This window comes from Oncorhynchus masou, chromosome 20, assembly GCF_036934945.1.
Source record: "Oncorhynchus masou masou isolate Uvic2021 chromosome 20, UVic_Omas_1.1, whole genome shotgun sequence".
Taxonomy (NCBI): domain Eukaryota; kingdom Metazoa; phylum Chordata; class Actinopteri; order Salmoniformes; family Salmonidae; genus Oncorhynchus; species Oncorhynchus masou.
In genome coordinates this window covers 17,615,512-17,640,119 of record NC_088231.1, presented here as the reverse complement: position 1 = coordinate 17,640,119, position 24,608 = coordinate 17,615,512, and the positions used below count along the sequence as shown (strand labels likewise).

Below are 24,608 nucleotides of genomic sequence, written 5' to 3'. Positions count from 1 at the left end.
AAAACAGAACCAAATCATGCTTTTATGCTTCATTTGGAAAAATGGTGATTCACTTCAATTACAGTTCACAAATATGCTGAGAAGACAGCAAATAGCTTTGCCCCAGAAACAGCTGAATGCAGCATAGACGAGGAAAACACAAACTGGACTCCTGTCTGATTGAACAATCCATGACTTCCGTATGACTTAGAGTGGAGATCTGTGGAGGAACGGAATATGACCCTAATTGAATCAAAACAGTCTGGCTTGTTGAACTTTTAGGTGGAATCAATTAAATTGCTCATTGTGCAAGTTAACCGTCCTAGCTGCAGACACAGTGTGTGTGTGTGTGCGTAGGGTGCACCTGCATACACATGTGTTTGAGTGTGTGAAGATGCATGCACTTGTGAAACAGGGATCCCTTGTAAAAGAGAAATTGGCCTCAATGGGACTTCCCCACATGAATAAAGGTTAAATGTGCGTGCATTTGCGTTCATGCATGAATGTCTGTGTATCCCTAAACGCGTGTGTGTTTTCTCTCACCATGGCGGCGCTCTTCATGGCGTGGCCGATGACCACGATGACACGTCCCCTGAAGCTCTGGAGGGTGCCGGTGGCGGGACACTGCACCAGCTCCCCGTCCGGAGAGAACGCCGTGCTGTAGGGGATGCTGATGCTTCCCGAGATGTGGCCTCGGCCGAAGCTGGACACCCTGGGTTAAGTGACAACGCTGTAAAATGTACACCAGTCTAAGTAAAGTCTTTATGGTATTAAAGTGTCCTTTTAGATGGCTGATGAAGTCAGGATCATTATGAGATAGTAATACAGTGAGATGATCTCAGATGTCCTCAATAACTTAGGGTGACCAATAAGTCATTAGAAGAGGGCCATACATGCTTATGTCAAACACTGCATTATAACCATAGCCGCGGGAAGTGGTTTAGGGGTGGGGGTGCTGCGATATCCTTCTTCCATGGGGGGGATTATTTTGGTTTGCCCGTGCTGCAGATGGCTATATTGGTCCGCTAATACAGGACTATTAAAGGCCCAGTGCATTACTTTGGTGATTTTTGTTATGTAATAATAATTACTAAATGTGATTTTTCAGGGGGTGCTGCAGCACCCTCTGCAACCCTACTTCCCACGGCTATGATTATAACCACATCATAATTCATTCATTAAGTCTATTAGCATTCAGTAGTGATACCGTGAGCTCCATAAAGGTGTTTAAATCCCTGCATCACACTATGGGTATGAACATCTGATGTGGATTCTTACACTACAGTATAGTGCTGTTCAGCTAAACTGTTACCTAATTTCACAAGTTAACTTCTAACTTCTTGAAGGTTCTGCAAGTGTTTTTTACATGTATCACGTAAAGTGTAATTATTAAAATAAATAATGTTGATTCAACACACAATTTTAAGGCAACGAGCAGCAATAAGATTGTGAGTTTAAAAAAAATAATGTTGTTGAGCAAACTCAACAAAAACTTTGTGTGGAAAATTTTGTAGAAAAGAAAACTCTTAATCGTATTGCAGCTGGTTGCCTTACAATTGTATGTCAAATCATGATATTTTTTACAGTGTGGGGATAAGGAGACAGAAACTGTTTCCAATCCCTCATCCTGATAAAAGTCTGTTTAACACTGCTGCAGTAATAGAACATGACTGAGTGGAGGGAAATGTCCCACAGACTGTAGTTTCACTGTTATGGGCCTAAAACAGAGCAACTGGATATGATTTGAGACTCTGACACGGTGATGAATCTCAGGCTCCGAAGGCAGTCGATTCAAATTACAGAGCAATACATCTCCAGGCCATGTGTTCACACTGTCTGTCTATTATAAAATACAGGGATCTATAGTGGACTAGGCCTGTCGAGGGCTAGCTAATACACCAAGGCCATGTGTTCACACTGTCTGTCTATTATAAAATACAGGGATCTATAGTGGACTAGGCCTGTCGAGGGCTAGCTAATACACCAAGGTCATGGTAGCTTGTTTGCTCCAATCAGATTCATTGCAGGTATCACTTAAAATGTCTGTGCGCAATTGGGTGTAAAATATGCTTGATGTCCACAATATGGAAAATGATTGAAAGTGATGCTAAAGAAATCTTTAAATTAATAATTTATCCACCTCTGTTTAGTCATGCATAATGAATACTACAAGACAATACAAGATCACTGATTAGAAAATACCTTCTGGGTAAGTGCAATCATGGACACAGTACACTATACAGTGCATCACAGTATACAGTGCATCCCCCCATGACCACCCAGAGTGTAATAATTTAATGTGTGCATGTCATTTTCTGTCTGAGGTGACCGTGAGACAGGGGGTCTGCCTTGGTCTGTCAGCCTAACAGAGTCTACCAGAAGTTTCTACAGCAGCAGCTCTGGCTGCCAAAAACAGTCTCCAGAAATATCACGAGCCAGGCAAATTAAAGTAATAACTCAATCTCGGAGGAGGGGATGGGTGAATGGGAGGAGGACAGGGAGGGTGGGAACTGGAAGAGTGCTTAAATTTAAATAATGAGTGGAAAGAAAGAAAACAAAAGACAATTCGTTTGTTAAGCTCTGCTGAGTGCCAGGCAGCTCGCAGAGAGGGAACAGTGTGAGCTGAGTGCCAGGAAGCTCATGCTGAGGGAACAGTGTTAGCTATCTGCGGAGGGCCAGGCAGCTCGTGCTGAAGGAACAGTGTTAGCTATCTGCTGAGTGCCAGGCAGCTCGCGCTGAGGGAACAGTGTTAGCTATCTGCTGAGTGCCAGGCAGCTCGTGTTGAGGGAACAGTGTTAGCTATCTGCCGGGAGAACAGTGTTAGCTATCTGCTGAGTGCCAGGCAGCTCGCGCTGAGGGAACAGTGTTAGCTATCTGCTGAGTGCCAGGCAGCTCGCACTGAGGGAACAGTGTTAGCTATGTGCTGAGCGCCAGGCAGCTCGCTCTGAGGGAACAGTGTTAGCCAACTGCTGAGTGCCAGGCAGCCCGCGCTGAGGGAACAGTGCTAGCTATCTGCTGAGTGCCAGGCAGCTCGCACTGACCGAGGGAACAGTGTTAGTTATCTGCTGAGTGCCAGGCAGCTCGTGCTGAGGGAACAGTGTTAGCTATCTGCTGAGCGACAGGCAGCTCTCGGAGGGAACAGTGTTAGCTATCTGCCGAGGGAACAGTGTTAGCTATGTGCTGAGTGCCAGGCAGCCCGCGCTGAGGGAACAGTGTTAGCTATGTGCTGAGTGCCAGGCAGCTCGCGCTGAGGGAACAGTGTTAGCTATCTGCTGAGCGACAGGCAGCTCTCGGAGGGAACAGTGTTAGCTATCTGCTGAGCGCCAGGCAGCTCTCGCGGAGGGAACAGTGTTAGCTATCTGCCAAGGGAACAGTGTTAGCTCTCTGCTGAGTGCCAGGCAGCTTGTGTTGAGGGATCAGTGAAAGCTAGGCACAAGCGAGCCAAAGAGAAGAACAAAAAACATTTGTATAATTTAATAATCATTATTCAAATCAAATTTTATTTGTCACATACACATGGTTAGCAGATGTTAATGCGAGTGTAGCTAAATGCTTGTGCTTCTAGTTCCGACAATGCAGTAATAACCAACAAGTAATCTAGCTAACAATTCCAAAACTACTACCTTATAGACACAAGTGTAAGGGGATAAAGAATATGTACATAAAGATATATGAATGAGTGATGGTACAGAGCAGCATAGGCAAGATACAGTAGATGGTATTGAGTACAGTATACACATATGAGATGAGTATGTAAACAAAGTGGCATAGTTAACTTCTTCGATATAGGGGGCGCTCTTTTAATTTTTGGATAAAAAAAGCATTCCCGTTTTAAACAAGATATTTTGTCACGAAAAGATGCTCGACTATGCATATAATTGACAGCTTTGGAAAGAAAACACTGACGTTTCCAAAACTGCAAAGATATTTTCTGTAAAACCAAGATGAAATGTCATACAGGAAATGCGCTGTGTTCCAATGTCTCCTTATATGGCTGTGAATGCGCCAGGAATGAGCCTACACTTTCTGTCGTTTCCCCAAGGTGTCTGCAGCATTGTGACGTATTTGTAGGCATATCATTGGAAGATTGACCATAAGAGACTACATTTACCAGGAGTCCGCTTGGGGTCCTCCGTCAAAATTATTGCGCAATCTCCAGCTGCGTCCACTTTTCCATTAGGTTCAGAGGAGAAAGGCAACTGCCACGAATGATTTATCATCGAATAGATATGTGAAAAACACCTTGAGGATTGATTCTAAACAACGTTTGCCATGTTTCTGTCGATATTATGGAGTTAATTTGGAAAAAAGTTCACGTAAAACCCCAGAAAATTCAGTCATTACAACGCCGATGAACAAAACGGAGCGATTTGTCCTACACAAATAATCTTTTTGGAAAAACTGAACATTTGCTATTTAACTGAGATTCTCCTCATTGAAAACATCTGAAATTATTCTAAGGTAAATGATTTTATTTGAATGCTTTTCTTGTTTTTGTGAAAATGTTGCCTGCTGAATGCTAGGCTTAATGCTATGCTAGCTAGCAATACTCTTACACAAATGCTTGTGTAGCTATGGTTGAAAAGCATATTTTGAAAATCTGAGATGACAGTGTTGTTAACAAAAGGCTAAGCTTGTGAGCCAATATATTTATTTCATTTCATTTGCTATTTTCATGAATAGTTAACGTTGCGTTATGGTAATGAGCTTGAGGCTATGATTACGCTCCCAGATACGGGATTGCTCGACGCTAGAGGTAAAAGTGGCTAGTGATACATATATTACATAAAGATGCAGTAGATTATATAGAGTACAGTATATACGTATACATATGAGATGAATAATGTAGGGTATGTAAACATTATATTAGGTAGCATTGTTTAAAGTGGCTAGTGATATATTTTACATCATTTCCTATCAATTCCCATTATTAAAGTGGCTGGAATTGAGTCAGTGTGTTGGCAGCAGCCACTCAATGTTAGTGGTGGCTGTTTAACAGTCTGATGGCCTTGAGACAGAAGCTGTTTTTCAGTCTCTCGGTCCCAGCTTTGATGCCCCTGTACTGACCTCGCCTTCTGGATGATAGCGGGGTGAACAGGCAGTGGCTCGGGTGGTTGTTGTCCTTGATGATCTTTATGGCCTTCCTGTGACATCGGGTGGTGTAGGTGTCCTGGAGGGCAGGTAGTTTGCCCCCGATGATGCGTTGTGCAGACCTCACTACCCTCTGGAGAGCCTTACGGTTGTGGGCGGAGCAGTTGCCGTTCCAGGCGGTAATACAGCCCGACAGGATGCTCTCGATTGTGCATCTGTAGAAGTTTGTGAGTGCTTTTGGTGACAAGTTGATTTTCTTCAGCCTGCTGAGGTTGAAGAGGCGCTGCTGCGCCTTCTTCACGATGCGGTCTGTGTGGGTGGACCAAATCAGTTTGTCTGTGATGTGTACGCCGAGGAACTTAAAACTTACTACCCTCTCCACTACTGTTCCATCGATGTGGATAGGGGGGTGTTCCCTCTGCTGTTTCCTGTAGTCCACAATCATCTCCTTAGTTTTGTTGACGTTGAGTGTGAGGTTATTTTCCTGACACCACACACCGAGGGCCCTCACCTCCTCCCTGTAGGCCGTCTAGTCTTTGTTGGTAATCAAGCCTACCACTGTTGTGTCGTCCGCAAACTTGATGATTGAGTTGGAGGCGTGCGTGGCCATGCAGTCGTGGGTGAACAGGGAGTACAGGAGAGGGCTCAGAACGCACCCTTGTGGGGCCCCAGTGTTGAGGATCAGCGGGGTGGAGATGTTGTTGCCTACCCTCACCACCTGGGGGCGGCCCGTCAGGAAGTCCAGTACCCAGTTGCACAGGGCGGGGTCGAGACCCAGGGTCTCGAGCTTGATGACGAGCTTGGAGGACACTATGGTGTTGAATGCCGAGCTGTAGTCGATGAACAGCATTCTCACATAGGTATTCCTCTTGTCCAGATGGGTTAGGGCAGTGTGGTTGAGATTGCATCGTCTGTGGACCTATTTGGGCGGTAAGCAAATTGGAGTGGGTCTAGGGTGTCAGGTCGGGTGGAGGTGATATTGGCCTTGAGTAGTCTCTCAAACCACTTCATGATGACGGAAGTGAGTGCTACGGGGCGGTAGTCGTTTAGCTCAGTTACCTTAGCTTTCTTGGGAACAGGAATAATGGTGGCCCTCTTGAAGCATGTGGGAACAACAGACTGGGATAGCCAGCTGGTCTGCGCATGCTCTGAGGACGCGGCTGGGGATGCCGTCTGGGCCTGCAGCCTTGCGAGGGTTGACACGTTTAAATGTTTTCCTTATCTGGCTTGCTCCGTTTCCGAGTGTAGTTATCGACATTATTGCTACATAATTTTAAGACGAACGGTGCTCAACTGCTTTCCTGAAGCACTTTAGGCCACATACTAAATTATTCCTGGGAAGAGAGAGGCCATTATACACACTGACATATTTCACTTTAGTCAATTTAACTTGAATTACTGAATCTTTGCTCTAGAACCCCTAAATGTAAGGTAGTCCACACAACTGTTGTTTAAAACAGCTGTGCACAAACTACTTAAAAAGGTAGCTACAGTCTGAAATCTGATACTCTGTTCAATTATCATTTACATTCTTGAATATATGCAGGCATAGAAACCAACCACTAGTAAAACACTGGATTGGTGTGATCAATTGAATAACTTTGTGACCAACTGGAGACCCAACACTGTATTTTATCTCACAATCATCGCAATGCAGGGTAGCCAGCTCTAAGTGGCCCAAAGCCTTTTTTGTTATTCAGGGTCAGGAGCCCTGGGAACCGCTGTCTATCAGGACTCTATAGAATGGAGAGGACTTTGTCTGAGGGAGGACGGTTGCCAGGTATTCCCCCTAATCCCCCTCTGATTAATGGAGCTTTATCTCCCCGTAAAACAATTATCATTCCACTGACCTCTGACGATGACTTTTGAGAGAGTGGCTCACTTTTAAGATGAAAGAGTATTAGTTACTTAGCGCTGGAAAGTCTACTCTGAACAACTGTCAGGGAAATAGAACTAGAAGAAAACAAACAGTCCATCTGTGCAGACAAATTGTGTTTTTGTTTTGTGATATTGCACTTTTATGAATAGCCAAGATGGATTATTACTAAGTTATTGATTCTGGCAACCCGTTTTTAATCTAAGGGACTTATCAGGTGTATCCACAGGGGAGTGTGTGTTAGGCTGTGTCATACACACACACACACACACACACAATAATGAATCAATAATACAGCAGCACCCGCCGAGGGTCCCACATCCCACTTAAGGAGTCTGCCTTTTCTTTCCTCCAAGAAAGGTAAAGAAACGTAAATAAAACATGTGTCTGGGTAACTCTATGTAATTATAACCAGAGGTTAAGTTGGAATTCTAATCACATCTAACCCCCTGCATATTCACATCTAACCACCTGCACATTCACTCTCCTTATTTTCTTAGCACACTCATATCATATCCAGGGTAACTTTGTCCATTGGCTGTCAAACGTGCCAGATGTATTCACACCCAGTGATAGGGCTGGAGGTTTTTCTAGAAGAATTACTCCAAGGACCTCAACAATGTTACCTTGTACAAGGTCAATTCACAATCCGAAGACGAAAGCAGCTACTCCAATCAGCAGAACATATTAGTCCATCTCACACTTCTGATACATGAATTTCACAGGTATTCTCAACCCTGTAACAAAAAACTCCAAATGTTTTTCAGTTAACCCATAAACCTCCCATCCAGTGGCGGTTTTGTAACTTTTGCCCACACAAGTTGTTTTTGCTAGTAGGTGGCTAACAGGCTAGCAGGTGGCTAACAGGCTAGCAGGTGGCTAACAGGCTAGCAGGTGGCTAACAGGCTAGCAGGTGGCTAACAGGCTATGCGGTAGCTAATAAGCAGGCAGAATGGATTCTCCTCAGGTCCAGACCGTGGGGCCCCACAGGGGTGTGTACTTAGTCCCCTCCTGTATTCCCTGTTCACCCACGACTGCGTGGCCAAACCATCATTAAGTTTGCTGATGACACAACAGTGGTAGGCCTGATCACCAACAATGATGAGACGGCTTATAGGGAGGTGGTCAGAGAATTGGCAGTGTGGTGCCAGGACAACAACCTCTCCCTCAATGTGGGTAAGACAAAGGAGCTGATCTTGGACTACAGTAAAAGGCGGGCTGAGCAGGCCCCCATTAACATCGATGGGGCTGTAGTGGAGCGGGTCAAGAGTTTCAAGTTCCTTGGTGTCCACATCACCAACGAGCTATCATGGGCCAAACATACCAAGACAGACGTGAAGAAGGCATAACAAAACCTATTCCCCCTCACGAGACTGAAAAGATTTGGCATGAGCCCCCATATTCTCAAACAGTTTTACAGCTGCACCATCGAGAGCATCCTGACCGGTTGCATCACCGCCTGGTATGGCAACTGCTCGGCATCTGAACGTAAGGCGTAACGGAGGGTAGTGCGAACGGCCCAGTACATAATTGGGGCCAAGCTTCATGCCATCCAGGACCTATATACGGTGTCAGAGGAAAGCCCATAAAATTGTCAGAGACTCCAGTCACCCAAGTTACACTTTTTTTCTCTGCCACCGCACAGCAAGCGGTACCGGAGCGCCAAGTCTAGGACCAAAAGGCTCCTCAACAGCTTCTACCCCCAAGCCATTAGTCTGCTGAACAATTCATAAAAATCACTAGCGGACAATTTACATTACCCCGCCGTACACTGCTGCTACTCGCTGTTCATTTGTTACCCATGCATAGTCACTTCACCCCCACCTACATGTACAGATTACCTCAACTAGCCTGTACATTGCCTCGTTATTGTTATTCTTGTGTTACTTTCAATTTTAGCATACTTGGTAAATATTTTCTTCTTCTTGAACTGCTCTGTTGGTTAAGGGCTTGTAAGTAAGCATTTCACGGTAAAGTCTACACTTGCTGTATTCAGCGCATGTGGCAAAAAGTTTGATTTGACGCAGTAGCTAACGCTCCAGACCTCCATACTCTCCTCAGCCAGATAGAGGAGAGCACAGAAGGCAAGCCAGTTCTTGAACACAGGACCAGCCATATACACAGCCAATGTATACTCTGCACAAAGCCATGGCTGAACTGAACCAACAGAAAATATTTCTAAGACTGTGTACAAGCAGTGTGTGAATGGAGTAGATCAGTCTTGATGAAGCTAAAAGCTACATGGAAGCCAAACACACACACACACACAGCTATTGTACTGGTGGTGGTACTGCACAACACCAATACAGCCTGAAGGTGAAAAGCATATTTCAGTAGCGATCCCTTCTCTGGAGACATAGCCGAGGCCAATAACACGTACATTTATTCAAAAGAGGTACAGTACGACTCGTCTTTTACGACAACATGCTATAAATTCCCCTTCAAAGTAAAACAGAACACTTGGGCTCTCGTCTCTATGTGGTGCTGTGCTAACACAAAACAGCCCGGGGGTAGAAGAAGAGGCATATTTTAATCATCTGCCCTGAAGACATCCGTTTCTGCTGTGCTTGCTCTTTGCGGTCGAGGTCGGTTTTATTGTAAAGCACTTTGTGCCAACTGCTTAATGTGCTGATGTAGAAAAGGCTTCATTAATTGAACCAATCGATTGATTGATTAATTCCCCTCTCTCTCACACACACAAAGGATACTCCTCGATGCTGCGGATGTCGACGGCAAGGATCTTTGGCTTGCTGGCCTTACTCCTCTTGGTTTGACCCCCCACCGACAGCTCACACAGGTCAATGAGGTCCTCGGCTGAGATACGGGGGGACACCTCGGCTTTCAGGTCACTCAGCGCCAAGGGCTCCCGCGACTAGAGAGAAGGAGATAAGAGAGAGTTATTATGACCACTCAGGTAGAATTGGTTCCGTCAGTATATAGTCGTGGCTAAAAGGTTTGAGAATGACGCAAATATATATTTTCATTAAGTCTGCTACCTCAGTTTGTATGATGGCAATTTGCATATACTCCAGAATGTTATGAAGAGTGATCAGATGAATTGCAATTAATTGCAAAGTCCCTCTTTGCCATCAAATGAACTGAATCCCCAAAAACATTTTCACTGCATTTCAGCCCTGCCACAAAAGGACCAGCTGACATCATGTCAGAGATTCTCTCGTTAACACAGGTGTGAGTGTTGACGAGGACAAGGCTGGACACTCTGTCATGCTGATTGAGTTCGAATAACAGACTGTAAGCTTCAAAAGGAGGGTGGTGCTTGGAATCATTGTTCTTCCTCTGTCAAACATGGTTACCTGCAAGGAAACACGTGCCGTCATCATTGCTTTGCACAAAAAGGGCTTCACAGGCAAGGATATTGCTGCCAGTAAGATTGCACCTAAATCAACCATTTATCGGATCATCAAGAACTTCAAGGAGAGTGGTTCAATTGTTGTGAAGAAGGCTTCAGGGCGCCCAAGAAAGTACAGCAAGCGCCAGGACCGTCTCCTAAAGTTGATTCAGCTGCGGGATCGGGACACCACCAGTACAGAGCTTGCTCAGGAATGGCGGCAAGCAGGTGAGAGAGTGCAGCATCAGTCAGGATGTGGCCCAGAAGTTAATTGACAGCATGCCAGGGCGGATTGCAGAGGTCTTGAAAAAGAAGGGTCAACACTGCAAATATTGACTCTTTGCATCAACTTCATGTAATTGTCAATAAAAGCCTTTGACACTTATGAAATGCTTGTAATTATACTTCAGTGTTCCATAGTAACATCTGACAAAAATATCTAAAGACATTGAAGCAGCAAACTTTGTGAAAATTAATATTAGTGTCATTCTCAAAACTTTTGGCCACGACTGTACAGTTTGTTATTTAGTTGTCCAGCAAACATCGAACTCTCAAAGGAAGACTTGAATATTTTGGTGACAATAACAGCATTCAGTGGTACTGTACAATATCTTTGTCAGTCTTTTGTAAATATGTAAATACTGTACGTAGTTCTCAAGAAAGGACCCGAAGCGATATCAGTGCCATTGCCGGCAAAGCAGAAGAAACTTTGTACTGAGGACAGAGGATTTTGGAAAGGCACTCTCCCTTTCCAGTCGACACTACAGGATAATGCTGCCCTGGAGGTGACAGCGCAGACCGGCTCTGATGAGCAGTGTTAATGGGGAGAGCCAGGGAGTCCACTGGCACTGTGGCTATTTGTCATCAAAGACTTGAGAGTATAAGCACGTTTTAGAAGTCTGTGTGGCAGGGACTATGGTGGCACTGAGGTGCCAGTATCTCCTGTGAACAGAGTGTGCAGCCTGAGGGAGAATCCTTACTTAGCTTTCCCTTTGTAAGCAGTCTTGACATCTCTAGAGGTGTGTCACTGAAGTTCTGCTTTCCAAATGACTCTTGTATAATGTCACCTAAACCTTAAAGCTTCCACGAAACATCTCCTTGTAAATATATACAATTACAGAATCTACGGCAATACATGGCAAGGGGCAGGTGATATGCGGCAACGCATCATCTGAAGTAGAACTTTGATGGATGGCGATGACCTTATGGCAGTTGAACGTATTCAAAAAAATATATCCTCCTCTGGATACAGCACAAATCAAGTTGCGAGAGAGAGGATGGGATCGTGGAATGATTGCTATTGATACATGCATGAACGAGCCCGATGATCTGCTGGCACAGATCACACATTTCACTGGCTGTCATGAGTCAATAGGAAGCAGGGAGCATGAATGAGAGAGCAGGGGTGAGAGGAAGAGAGAATTCAATTCAAAATACTTTAGGCTATTAATCCCACATGGGGCAATTGTGCAAACAAGGAGAGGATAAAGACAAAGGAGGAGGAGGGTGCTTTACTCATACAAACGAGAGGCAGTTCAATATCATTACGTTCAGCGGGTGTATTTTATTCACTTAACTGTCCAGTCATTGAATCGGAGGGAGGCACCCAATGCTTTAAGACCTCTGAACGCAGAGTTGGACTAAAACCAGCCATGTGAATTTTTTCACACTTAAAGTGTTAGTTTTCACCAGCTGTTGTACAATAAGATAAGACACAGGAAAACTGAATGTTGACTCTGCACTGGGCCTTCAAGGCCTATAAGTCCACATGTACCTGTTCCTCCAGCTTAAGTACTGGGAGCCCATGTTTATAGCCACATTATCCTTACTCATTGTGTTTTTTTTTCTATTCTCTCTGCATTGTTGGGAAAGGCCAGTAAGTAAGCATTTCACTGATACACTATGATCAAAAAAGTGCCATCTACAACCTAAAAAGGTTCTTCGGCTGTCCCCAAAGGAGAACCCTTTATAGTTCCTAAACTCAGCAAAAAAAGAAACGTCCCTTTTTCAGGACCCTGTCTCTCAAAGATAATTCGAAAAATCCAAATAGTTTCACAAATCTTCATTGTAAAGGGTTTAAACACTGTTTCCCATGCTTGTTCAATGAACCATAAACAATTAATGAACATGCACCTGTGGAACGGTTGTTAAGACACTAACAGCTTACAGACAGTAGGCAATTAAGGTCAATGTTATGAAAACTTAAAACACTAAAGAGGCATTTCTACTGACTCTGAAAAACACCAAAAGAAAGATGCCCAGGGTCCCTGCTCATCTGCATTAACATGCCTTAGGCATGCTGCAAGAAGGCATGAAGACTGCAGATGTGACCAGGACAATAAATTGCAATGTCTGTACTATGAAACGCCTAAGACAGCACTACAGGGAGACAGGAAGGACAGCTGATCATCCTCGCAGTGGAAGACCACGTGTAACAACACCAGCACAGGATCGGTACATCCGAACATCACACCTGCGGGACAGGTACAGGATGGCAACAAGAACTGGCCGCGTTACATCAGGAACACACAATCCCTCCATCAGTGCTCAGACTGTCCACAATAGGCTGAGAGAGGCTTCGAAGTCACTAAACAGCCATGACTGATAGGAGGGCTCCATAAAGAGGTAATAAAGGCTGTACAATGACCACACACACACACACAGGCCGGTGGGCACACTCACACACACAGCCACGCCTACACACACACAGGCCGGCGGGCGCACACACACACAGGCCGGCGGGCGCACACACACAGCCATGGGCACACACACACAGACTGACAATAATACAACAAATAGTTTGGATTAGCACAGGCAAACTGTAAGCACCTTATCCAATCAGCAGTGAGAAAGTAGGAGAAAGACTGATAAGAGCAATCCATTATGATGATAACTGTTGCTTGGATAAGGTAACTGGATGATGTCCTAAAAGGAGATCACAATCAATATAAAGCTCTTTAAAAGCTAAGCCTAGACTGCATTAAGAAGTGAATAAGATGTCATAAATGTGTATAATCAGACAGCTTTAATATCTATTCCACACACACACACACACACACACACACACACACACACACACAACACACAGGACAGTGGGTTTGATTCCCGGGACCACACGTATGCAAAATGTATGCACGCATTGATTGGACAAAAGTATCTGCTAAATGGCATTATAATATAATGACCCAGGCTCAGTTCAGTATGGAGTAAGTCTTTTTAAATGGCATGAAACCGGGAGAAACCGTCCACATTTGTCCAATAATGCTTTAAATTTGTTGCAAAACACTTTGCGATGGTGTGCACTACTGAACACTACCCAGAGCTTGTTTTTCCTCACCAACGTTTACTATGCAGAGGAACCTGATAGCCCCTATTGGTTCACATGATCAACTGCATGGGAACATGAATGTACAGTACTATAACGACAATACCCATCATGGTGATAACCAGCTTAGACTGAGGTCTAGTGATAATGAATAGCCAACAGCCGTGTTGTCCATTCACCATGCAGCGATTTGCCATCCCAATATGAACTCCCATACATACATGGCAATTATTCCTCAGCGTAATTCTATACGGAAGGCATTTGCAATTACTCCCATTATAGTCATGGTGACGTACAGGCATTCAGTTACAGTATTAGTACAAACACTGGTATAATTTCTCAGGGCACGACTCTATCCCCATCAAGGATTTCAGTGTAAATTGCAGTCGCGACAGACCAGATGAATTCAAATCATGAGTAAAGAAACTGATCAGAAAATGGCTTGAAACCTAGGAGCCGCCATGAAACCCATTAAGGAATAACCTTCACAAAGATGGAGGAAGGATATTCCTCCCCACATTTATTCCTTTTAGATCATATTGAATAAGATTATATGGACAGGGGGGGGGGGGGTCCTCCCGATGATCCTAGAACAGCACTTTATAAACACAGACCCTAATGTCTTTTATGTTCCATTAATGGCCACGCGGCAGTTACCAATGTCCCTCAACTAAAGTGAAGTAACTTCTCTGGCAGCAGGGGCAAGCGGAGCAGAGCGGCACTTTTTAATAAACTACCTCCGTGTTTTTGCTGACAGACAGACTCGAGCTAGGCCCAGAGCAGAGCCGGGTCCTGGGTCCAGGCATACAGTAAACACTTCATTTCTCTGGTGTCATGACAACATCATCTCGCCCGGATTTAATTCAATGTTCTTTGGGAAATTGAATAAGTTACTCGCTGCACGCTGTAGGGCATACAGTCAACCAAACAGATATGAACTCAACACACATTGAGAAATGAAATGATAGAATCCATCTTCGGACGTGGTCGTTTCTTTCAACTTCTGGGTGTCGAGTAAAATGTGATGTTATTTAACTAAAACGATCAAACCCAGATAAGCAGACTAGGATCTTGAAGGAGAGTATTTTAAAAATAGTAACAATTTCATGTGCAATTCAAAAAACAGGAAAAATATATACTATAACATTATTCGCTGAAAGGTATGGAACACACAGTAGTAGAAAACAGGGATATGAAATCAAGTGGGAAGCATTATGGTTTTGGTATCCTTATGGTTTCTGTAGCTGCAATAAAACCATCATTCCTAGAACATGGTATTAAAAAGAAAAACTGGATTCAGGTCAATACTCTAGCCTCCCTCTAAGATTGGCCATTATGTTGCATGTACGTGGTTCTCCTCTGTTACCCCCAAAAGAAAGCCTAGCGCTGTAAACCAACCTCTCTGAGACTGACGTTTCACAGCCGTGTTCCTGTTCCTCCCTGCCTTTATGTGATCTCTGAGGAAGAATCTTGAGGGCACTGCAGACTATCGTTACACGGTAAACCGAAACGGTACTTTTCCCCAATACGACAACATGAAAAATGGTTTGGTACTAGAATGTTACCTTCGGTTCTGTCAAACGTGTCTCACGTCATACAGGGATTGAGAGGATTTTGTCTGTCTAGTAAATTTGTCTGAATCTTCTCAAGAGGGCAGTAGTAAGCTAGCCAGGATACTTGTGGGTGGTAATCGGGCCCCCGGAGACTGGACGTGTTTAAATGGTTTAGGGTTGAGCCCCTCGTGTCTGTGTTAACCAGCCATTAGGCTCAGATTACAACCCAGGATTTATTCCCCTTGGACCAAATCATAAATTAACAGCCAGTCAAGTTTTATCCCTCTGAATAATCATAAATTAACAGCCAGTCAAAGCTGACAGCCTGACCACCGGAAAATGGAAACCTCCAATAAATAATATATGAAAGATTGAGCAACTGGAAAACACTGACTGATCCGGAAGGAATTAATACAGCAATACAGTGGCCATTTTGGGTCGAGAGTTCTCACTGACCCTCAATGTCCCCATCTCCATTACATGTGTACTGTAGTGCTGTCTGTCTGTGAATGAGGCGGTCTAGATTTGACTAAATGTCACCGAGAGCAACCAATAAACACGTGGCGTACGATTTCATTAGGGTGTGAAAACCACACAAGAGGCACATTCTGTCTATGACATCACCGCTCAAACACGGGGCCTAGGACAACCCATGTCTGAGTGGGAACACAAGTAAACTCATGGCGAGATGGGTGGATTGAGGTAGCTGCAAACAGGTTAAATAGGGCCCACTGCCTTACAGCAAGGCCTGTCTGGGCATGAAGGAGCTCGAATAGAGTTAAATGGTGTGCCTGTACGTGTGTGTGTTTATTTCAAAAGTACTCACAAGGGTAGTAAAAATGTAAATTATTATAACAATAACTGACATTTTGCCAGTCCCCAAAAGGAAAAGGGCTATTTTAGGGTTACAATTAGGGTTCAGGTTCATGGCTCAGATTTAGGTTTAGGGTTCAGGTTAGGATAATAAAACCAACGTGTGTGTGTGTGTGTGTGTGTGTGTGTGTGTGTGTGTGTGTATATATATGAGTTTGGCTATGCGTGAATGTGAGTACATATATATACACACACAAGTGTGTGCGTGAATGTGTCCATATCTGTGTGTGAGTCAATGTGTCCATATCTGTGTGTGAGTCAATGTGTCCATATCTGTGTGTGAGTCAATGTGTCCATATCTGTGTGTGAGTCAATGTGTCCATATCTGTGTGTGAGTCAATGTGTCCATATCTGTGTGTGAGTCAGTGTGTCCATATCTGTGTGTGAGTCAGTGTGTCCATATCTGTGTGTGAGTCAGTGTGTCCATATCTGTGTGTGAGTCAGTGTGTCCATATCTGTGTGTGAGTCAGTGTGTCCATATCTGTGTGTGAGTCAATGTGTCCATATCTGTGTGTGAGTCAATGTGTCCATATCTGTGTGTGAGTCAATGTGTCCATATCTGTGTGTGAGTCATGTGTGATGATGGAGGAGTGCTCACCAGGTCCGTCTTGGGCATGTCCTGGTAGTCTGAGGAGTAGTAGTTGGCCGCCTTGCCGAAGCCGTTGGTGCTGCTGTCTCCCTGGGCCTTGGGAGGCTGGGCGTGCTGGCGGTAAGTGGCGCTCTTGGGAGTCCAGCAGAACAGGTTGATGGATTCCCGGACACAGCGCTCAATGTCAATCTCTGGAAGGAGGAAGGGAAACATTCTTCATTTTGTTCTCTATTTCACTGCCCCCTTGTTCTGTGCTAATGAAACATGTGGCTAATGAGAGCTTTTGGCATGGCCTGCCACCGACCCACAAAATCAAATATGAGATGGATCTTTATTCCAGGAACGGGGGGTGAGGGTTTGTCAGGACAGGCTACGGTAGAGGGGCGGTATGCTCTCAGTGTACAGGACCTCACAAATATATGGTTACAGACAGGAGGTCATTCCAGTGAAACACTGGTAGTCAGATTCCTCTCCAGCCAAGCAAGCAGGCAAGCAGGCAGGCAGGCAGGCAGACAGATACAGACACAGAGAGGGAGACCGACAGACAGGCAGCTGGGCATTCCATGGCAGTGTGTGCGTGTGTGTGTGTGTGTGTGTGTGTGTGTGTGTGTGTGTGTTAGAGATACACTTTGTCAGACAGATGTGATTTGATTCAGTTGATTATGTGGCGGTTGATTGAATGAGGGGGGATCTGACACAGTCAGGGCTACAAATCAACTGTTGGACTGGAGGGACTCTGGCAACTGCTAGCTAGGTAATGGGGATATGGAACCCTATTAAAAAGGCAGTCTGGGATATGGTCTCTTCTAGTCAATGGCCATTTTGATTAAATACCCCTTGATTCATGAATAATATAACTTAATGCATGTCTAAGTACAACTGTACTGCACTGGCCTACCATAACCCAAGATATGAGACAGCACTACTCCATTGGCCTACCATAACCCAAGATATGAGACTGTACTACTCCATTGGCCTACCATAACCCAAGATATGAGACTGTACTACTCCATTGGCCTACCATAACACAAGATATGAGACTGTACTACTCCATTGGCCTACCATAACCCAATATATGAGACAGCACTACTCCATTGGCATACCATAACACAAGATATGAGACTGTACTACTCCATTGGCCTACCATAACCCAATATGAGACTGCACTACTCCATTGGCCTACCATAACACAAGATATGAGACTGTACTACTCCATTGGCCTACCATAACCCAAGATATGAGACTGCACTACTCCATTGGCCTACCATAACCCAAGATATGAGACTGTACTACTCCATTGGCCTACCATAACCCAAGATATGAGACTGCACTACTCCATTGGCCTACCATAACCCAAGATATGAGACTGTACTACTCCATTGGCCTACCATAACCCAAGATATGAGACTGTACTACTCCATTGGCCTACCATAACCCAAGATATGAGACTGCACTACTCCATTGGCCTACCATAACCCAAGATATGAGACTGCACTACTCCATTGGCTATGTTTTAAGGCTGAAACACAAATCGCAGATTGGGCCTTTAAAATGTGTCTGTGTCAACGGCCCTGTGGGAGATGGATGTGCCTCTGAATGATCGGGTAGTGACTAGTGCCACAGCCCCAATCAAACACAACGGAGGGAAGGAGACAACCGAATCACTGGCAAAACGCTCCCTCCATGTCAATGTGGACACTTGTCTACAGAATGTAAATAGATGGTCTACTGTAAACTGGAAGAAGAAAAAATGCACCCGGGCACTTTCTTTGATTACATTTAAAATGCAAATTGATTGACGGAGCTGTACTGTAGCCTCTCGGGCCATTCTGGTTAGAATGGTACACACACACACACACACACACACAAAACCCATAAAGCAACCCTATCCAATCCACTTTCTACGCAACCCTTTGATCCTCACTGCATCTGTCTATCCAAACATTCGACTTCCTGTCTGAGAAGTGGTCTGAAGTGGTCTGGCAGCTCTTGGGGGTTGTATTACTCCTAGCTACATGTCTAGAACTACAGCTCATCAGGCCTGTGAGCTGTGCTCCTCATTGAGGCGGATGCTAATGTTGTGTGAAGACAAATGCTGCCGCATCATCAGTACACCCAAGACAGGGCCTTACCTGCTGCCAAGCCAGCCATTGTGAGTTGTGTGTGTGTGTGTGTGTGTGTGTGAGTGTGAGTGTTGGCAAGTTTCCAAACATGAAAAAGTTACAGATGACTTTAAAAAGGCAACATGTTGAACTAACAGAGGAACAAAGAGGGGACAAAATCAGCAGGTTGAGACGTTGCTTTCTAGAACGCCGCAGGGCGAAAATAAGCTTACTGTCCCTGCCTCGGTTTACTTAGCGTGCTTAGTCTTGCCTCGGTTTACTTAGCGTGCTTAGTCCTGCCTCGGTTTACTTAGCGTGCTTAGTCCTGCCTCGGTTTACTTAGCGTGCTTAGTCCTGCCTCAGTTTACTTAGCGTGCTTAGTCCTGCCTCGCTTTGGTTCATCATTCAATTCAATTTTAACTCCCAATCTTTGAATTTCAGTAGCGAATTCCTGCCTTCTAATCTTGCCTCCGAAATTAATGAGACAAAAGATAACGCCATGCTGTCATGGTGGTCAACTTTGGTTTAACAGTTTGCCAAACGATTTGGCGGAGGAGGAGAAGAGCTATAAGGGTCAGAGATCAGAGACTGAGCTTCACTCGAGGGGCGCAATAGAGGCATATGGCACATCCTTAATGTGTCTCTTGACAGTTTTACTTTGAGAGACGTCGTTCAGACAGAGATCTGGGCTCGATCTGCATGACCAAGAGAACCTTATGACGGTGTGCGTGCACCACCTCCCTCTAAGCACTCTGGGAACTGTCCTCCCCTGGTATTAACTGTAATAGTCTTGTCAGTGAGAATTAATGACCCTGGCACCATTCACCGTCTATGAAGGGAAAAAAGGAGAAGAGAGTGTCCGGATCATTTAAGAGCCGCTCGCTTGTAACTTTATCTTGACTGTTAACCTTTATTTCTGACGCTCAGAGACAAAGAGAGAGCGAGAGAGAATCCGAGAGGTGCTTCTTTCCCCGTCACAAAAATAAACAACCACAAACATTTTAACCAGTCTGAAATACCCCTTCTTTCAACCATCTACAATATGTTAATCTACGGTCACGAAAAAGCTATTGCTTAATACATTATCTATCAGGCTTACATAGTGACTGTCAGGCATGATGTCGTAGTGCCCAGGGTCATGAATATTACATGCAATCACACACACACCTCCAGCAAACAGAGGCTAGCCTAATACTTGAGGAGAGATTGACAACCGGTTTAACAAGCCCCAGTGTGCGGCTGGGCATTCCATGGCAGTGTGTGTGTGTGTGTGTGTGTGTGTGTGTGTGTGTGTGTGTGTGTGTGTGTGTGTGTGTTAGAGACAAACTTTCTGTCAAATATATAGTGACTGTGAGGCATGATGTCGTAGTGCAGTCTGTAAAAGGTCATAACAAGAACTGGCTTGGCAGCCTAGGCACTGAATAAATACAATTAATAGCATCACCTGAGGGAAGAGAAAACAGCTAGGGTAATTGACTGGTTGATGAAAGATAAATTAAACACGCTGCTCTGAAGTTTACAGTACTTGGCTGAGAGACAGACGATGACAACTTGCACATGAAAAGCAGGTTTGTATGTAGTAAGGCATGTATATAAGGACACCAAAACTGCCTGTCTGCATGCTGATGGAGAGGTAGTGTGTTTTTGGTTCCTACTGCAGCAGATGGTTTTATTTGAGGTGTACACATGAATCTTTTGTAGCTACAAGCCGCTAAAACGTACGCAATTAAACAAAAGGAATCTGGGGCGACACGTAAGAGGATATCAATCCTTCACGGCCTGACAGACACACACACAGAGAGAGGCAGAGAAGTCAGCACAGACCCAGACAACAGTCCAGCACAACACCCCCTTAACCAGACCTGGAGATGGAGAGAGACATATCTGCACTCTGGACTGTAGTGAGACAACATCAACAGGACAAAGAGCAGGAGGAGGAGAAGAACAGAGCACTAGAGGAGAGGATCAGGCTGCTGGAGGGGAGGGTGAGGGGATGGCGTATGACAGAGAACAACCTACTAGAGAGGTGGCCACCCCCACAGAGAAGCCAGCAGAACAGCCCACCTCAGCACCGGACAAAAGTCTTGACACCATGGCAGAACAGTCCACCCCTGACCATAGCGTCGAAATCACAGCGGGACAGACAAATGAGGAACCCCAAGCCCATGGGATCTCACTCCCTCCGTGCAGCACCCCCCCACACACCCCATTTAGGCCCCCTCAGATCAGACCTATGCCCCTCCTGCACACCCCATGCCCCCCACTCCCACAAAGAGGGCCTCAACATGGAAGTCATACATACACCCAGGCTGTGAGCAGGCCAACAGGCCCAACCCCCACTCTCACACTCGCCCAAGCCAATGGAATGTACCAGATTCTCAGCAGGCTCTGCTCACACCTACTGGTCTGAGGCCAAACCACACGACCAACAACATTGGACACTTTATGGAACACAAAGCCTTCACTCTCTCATTCTGGAATATCCAAGGCCTGAGGTCATCTGCCTTTGGCCTAAAGACCAGGAACCTGGACTTCATCCAAGAAATCGGAAATACAGACATTGTCATCCTACAAGAACCACGGTATAGAGGAGATGGACCCACTGGTGTCCCTCTAGGTTACAGAGAGCTGGTAGTCCACCAAACTACCAGGTGTGAAACAGGGAAGGGACTCAGGGGGTATGCTAATTTGGTATAGAGCAGACCTAACTCACTCTATTAAATGAATCAAAACAGGAACACTTTACATTTGGCAAGAAATTCAATAGGAAATGATCTCAACAGAGAAAAATGTCCTCCTGTGTGCTACTTATATCCCTATACTTGAATGAAGACAGCTTCTCCATCCTGGAGGAGGAAATGAATCATTTCCAGGCCCAGGGACATGTACTAGTCTGTGGCGACCTAAATGCCAGAACCAGACACGATCCTGACACCCTCAGCACAGAGAGGGACAAACACCTGCCTGCAAGGGACAGCATTCCCTCCCCCATATGCCCCCCTAGGCACAACATAACCAACAAAAACATGTCAACTCCTGCAGCTCTGGGTATGTACATAGTCAATGGTAGGCTCCTATGGTAGGCACACCTATAGCGCATCTCTTGGCAGTAGTACTGTAGACTACTATATCACTGACCTCAACCCAGAGAGAGAGAGAGAGAGCTCAGTGTTTTCAGCCCTAATATGCACCACGTGTCTCAACACTAAATGATGAGCGCTACAATGCCAGCATACTAAATCTAAAACTGGGAGTTGACCCAGCAACCAAACCACTGGAGGTTAACAAACTAGCACTGAACCCACTAACCCCTTCATACCTGTAAAGCACTTTGTGACAACAAAGTGTCACGGTACCGTTAACCCTAGTATCAAGTCTCACCCATTACAACAGGGAGAGAACTAGTCATTTAGTAGGTTGTTCCTGGTAATAGGTGTGAGTGAACGGGTCTTAGTTTTGAAGTGTCAGTGCAGATCTAAAGGTTGGTGAGTGATGTCCTATGGGCCCAGGTGTTACCAGTAGTAATACTGAAGCTGGCAGCTGTGCTCTCTCACACTCCTCCAGGGCGAACATATTTTACCTTTATAAGGAGCCCTCTCCTTTCGCCTGTTTTTGCTCATCACATGCCTGCTGGACCAATAAAACACAGTGAAGTGTAGCAGCATATATATAAATAAATAAGAGAGAGAAAGAGAGACAGAACAACTGAAAGCAGCCAGTCAGCCATCCGGAGTAAGAGTACACTAACGTCCCCTTTGGCATGAAAACATCTGCCGTCTCACAACTGTTATTTAAACTTTAATGTCACCCGTCTCTCAGCCAAACGGGGTAATCGCCGTTTCAGTTTGGCAATGGGGTTTAAGGGAAACTGACGGAGATATCCCCCGGGCGTTGAGAGCTCTGTGAGATACATTCATTATGGATGCTGCTGGCCCCTGGATTTTCTGTCACTGACACTTTGCTGATACTTTGCAGTGGGGCACTGATGGGAGAGGTAGGTAGAAGAGAGGGGGAGGGAGGGCGAGGAGAGAGGGAGGGCAAGGAGAGAGGGAGGGATAAGAAAGAGGGGTTGTTCGAGAACTTCATTCCTGTGTGGCGTAGAGGCTCAAACTACTACTACTCTCAAAGTTGCATTAAAAAACATTTTTTTTGACTTGTTCTTGCCAACTGACCCGTCAAAGTCTAGTCCCGAAATTCCTCCACTCACCCAAAATACCAAAACTGAGAGAAACTCAGTAGGGAAGCCTTGCATCGAAAGAAGAGACAGAAGATTAGCAGTTCCCCAATGCTTCTGCATAAATCAGGTCAACATCAGCAAACATGACATTGTCATATGCCAGTGTATCTCAAAACTGTCGGGTTGGAGGACGTATAGAAATAGAATGACTAGATTGTATTTCGAAGGAGGCGGGGCTTCTTCACAGGGTTAAAGCACAGTCCCGTCTAAGATCCAGCGCCAGCGTGTGTGTTCCTCTTTAAGTGAATCTGTATGGTCATGCTCTGTAGGAATGCTACCCTTGTCCCTAATGTCCTGAGATCTGACGGTTTCACACACTGCACACCACACTCTCAGACAAGCTTAGGAACCGTGCAGCCCAGTTAATAAATTCTCCCTGAACAATTTGTGCCCCCCAAATTACTTTTTTCCTCGCTGACAGACACTCAGCAAGCAATACACACTTCCGTAATGAGAGGCCAAATGAGGACCCACAGCCACTTGAAATGAGTCATAAATCAGGGCTGGGGGTTGAACCGAGGACACTGATCTACTGTAATGGATACAAGACCAAACAAGGAAGATCAAATCCTGTCACTCATTCGGTTTCCGTTTTCTTCCCTCTCAGGTTATTTTCCTTTCTTTTCACAGCTGGACTACAAACTTACTTCACACCAGGACAGCGTTTCACAACACACAACTCTACCTTTGGGTGTTAAGCTTCAGTGCTCTAGTGGCATGCTCGAGACAGCTTGGTTACCTAGCCTCTACTACCATGGCAACATGTAATTATTCCCCCCCCACCATCTGTCTGTTTTGGGGAGTAATCCTGCCATTGTGGCCTAGACAGAATTAACGCCACAAGGCATCTCTGGAGGCTCCAGGTAATACCCTGACACTCGCCTCAATCATCATCCCATCACTATCAATGACGCCGAGCCCAAATGGACGAAACCCCCTCGACTCGACAGAGAGCCATCAGGATGACGAGTCATGTCCTCTCCGACACCAGAGGCGGGAAGATTTGGAGCGCTGGACGCCACGTGGTTATCCTGCGGCCAGCAGCCTACGCGTTCCCAAATGACCCTCTCAGCGGGCGAGTCTTCAGACAGCTGCCGAGCACAGCGTGACACGCTTATCAAACACAAAGGCGTGAGTGTCTCTCAGCAGAGGACCTCACAGCATCTCCCTACAGGGATATCATTCACGAGGCTGGAAGACATCAGTCACACACATTAGCCCTTTGGGGAGCCACGACATCATTAAAAGTAAAGCAAGGCACAGTCAGAGACCCAGATGCAAGGAAGGAGAGCGGTACTCAAATAGTTCAGAAAGAAAATACTATCTTAAAAAGTGTCATCGTTCCCCAACCAGCAGTGTCTGAGTGCGTACGGTGCACTTCATATTTTTGGAGGGCTTTTGAAGGGTTGTTTGAATATTTTTAAAAAGCGGTCCGTTTCAAGCGGGCTCATTAAGTGGTTCCTGTAAGACGGTGCCACTTCACTAACAGGAAGTCACATCAGCCCTCCTGGAGGACCAACAGGACATCTAGCATTCAACACATCAATAAAGACAACTACATCTACACACCAGGAGGTACAGCACTGGTCCTGTTCACTACACATTAATCAAATCAAACAATGGGGGAGTGGAGG

The 24,608-nt window shown here is 45.3% G+C and overlaps 1 protein-coding gene across 1 annotated transcript in view; it reads right to left on the bottom strand.

Moving 5' to 3' along the window:
* The window catches only part of tbck (TBC1 domain containing kinase), a 62,883-nt gene that overhangs the window by 10,793 nt on the left and 27,482 nt on the right, over positions 1 to 24,608 (bottom strand). The window contains exons 23-25 of the mRNA XM_064926605.1: positions 16,645 to 16,826; positions 9,655 to 9,818; positions 523 to 682 (exon numbers count right to left, since the gene is read on the bottom strand). Of these exons, the coding sequence (XP_064782677.1) occupies positions 523 to 682; positions 9,655 to 9,818; positions 16,645 to 16,826 (506 nt within the window). The remainder of the gene's footprint in view (positions 1 to 522; positions 683 to 9,654; positions 9,819 to 16,644; positions 16,827 to 24,608) is intronic.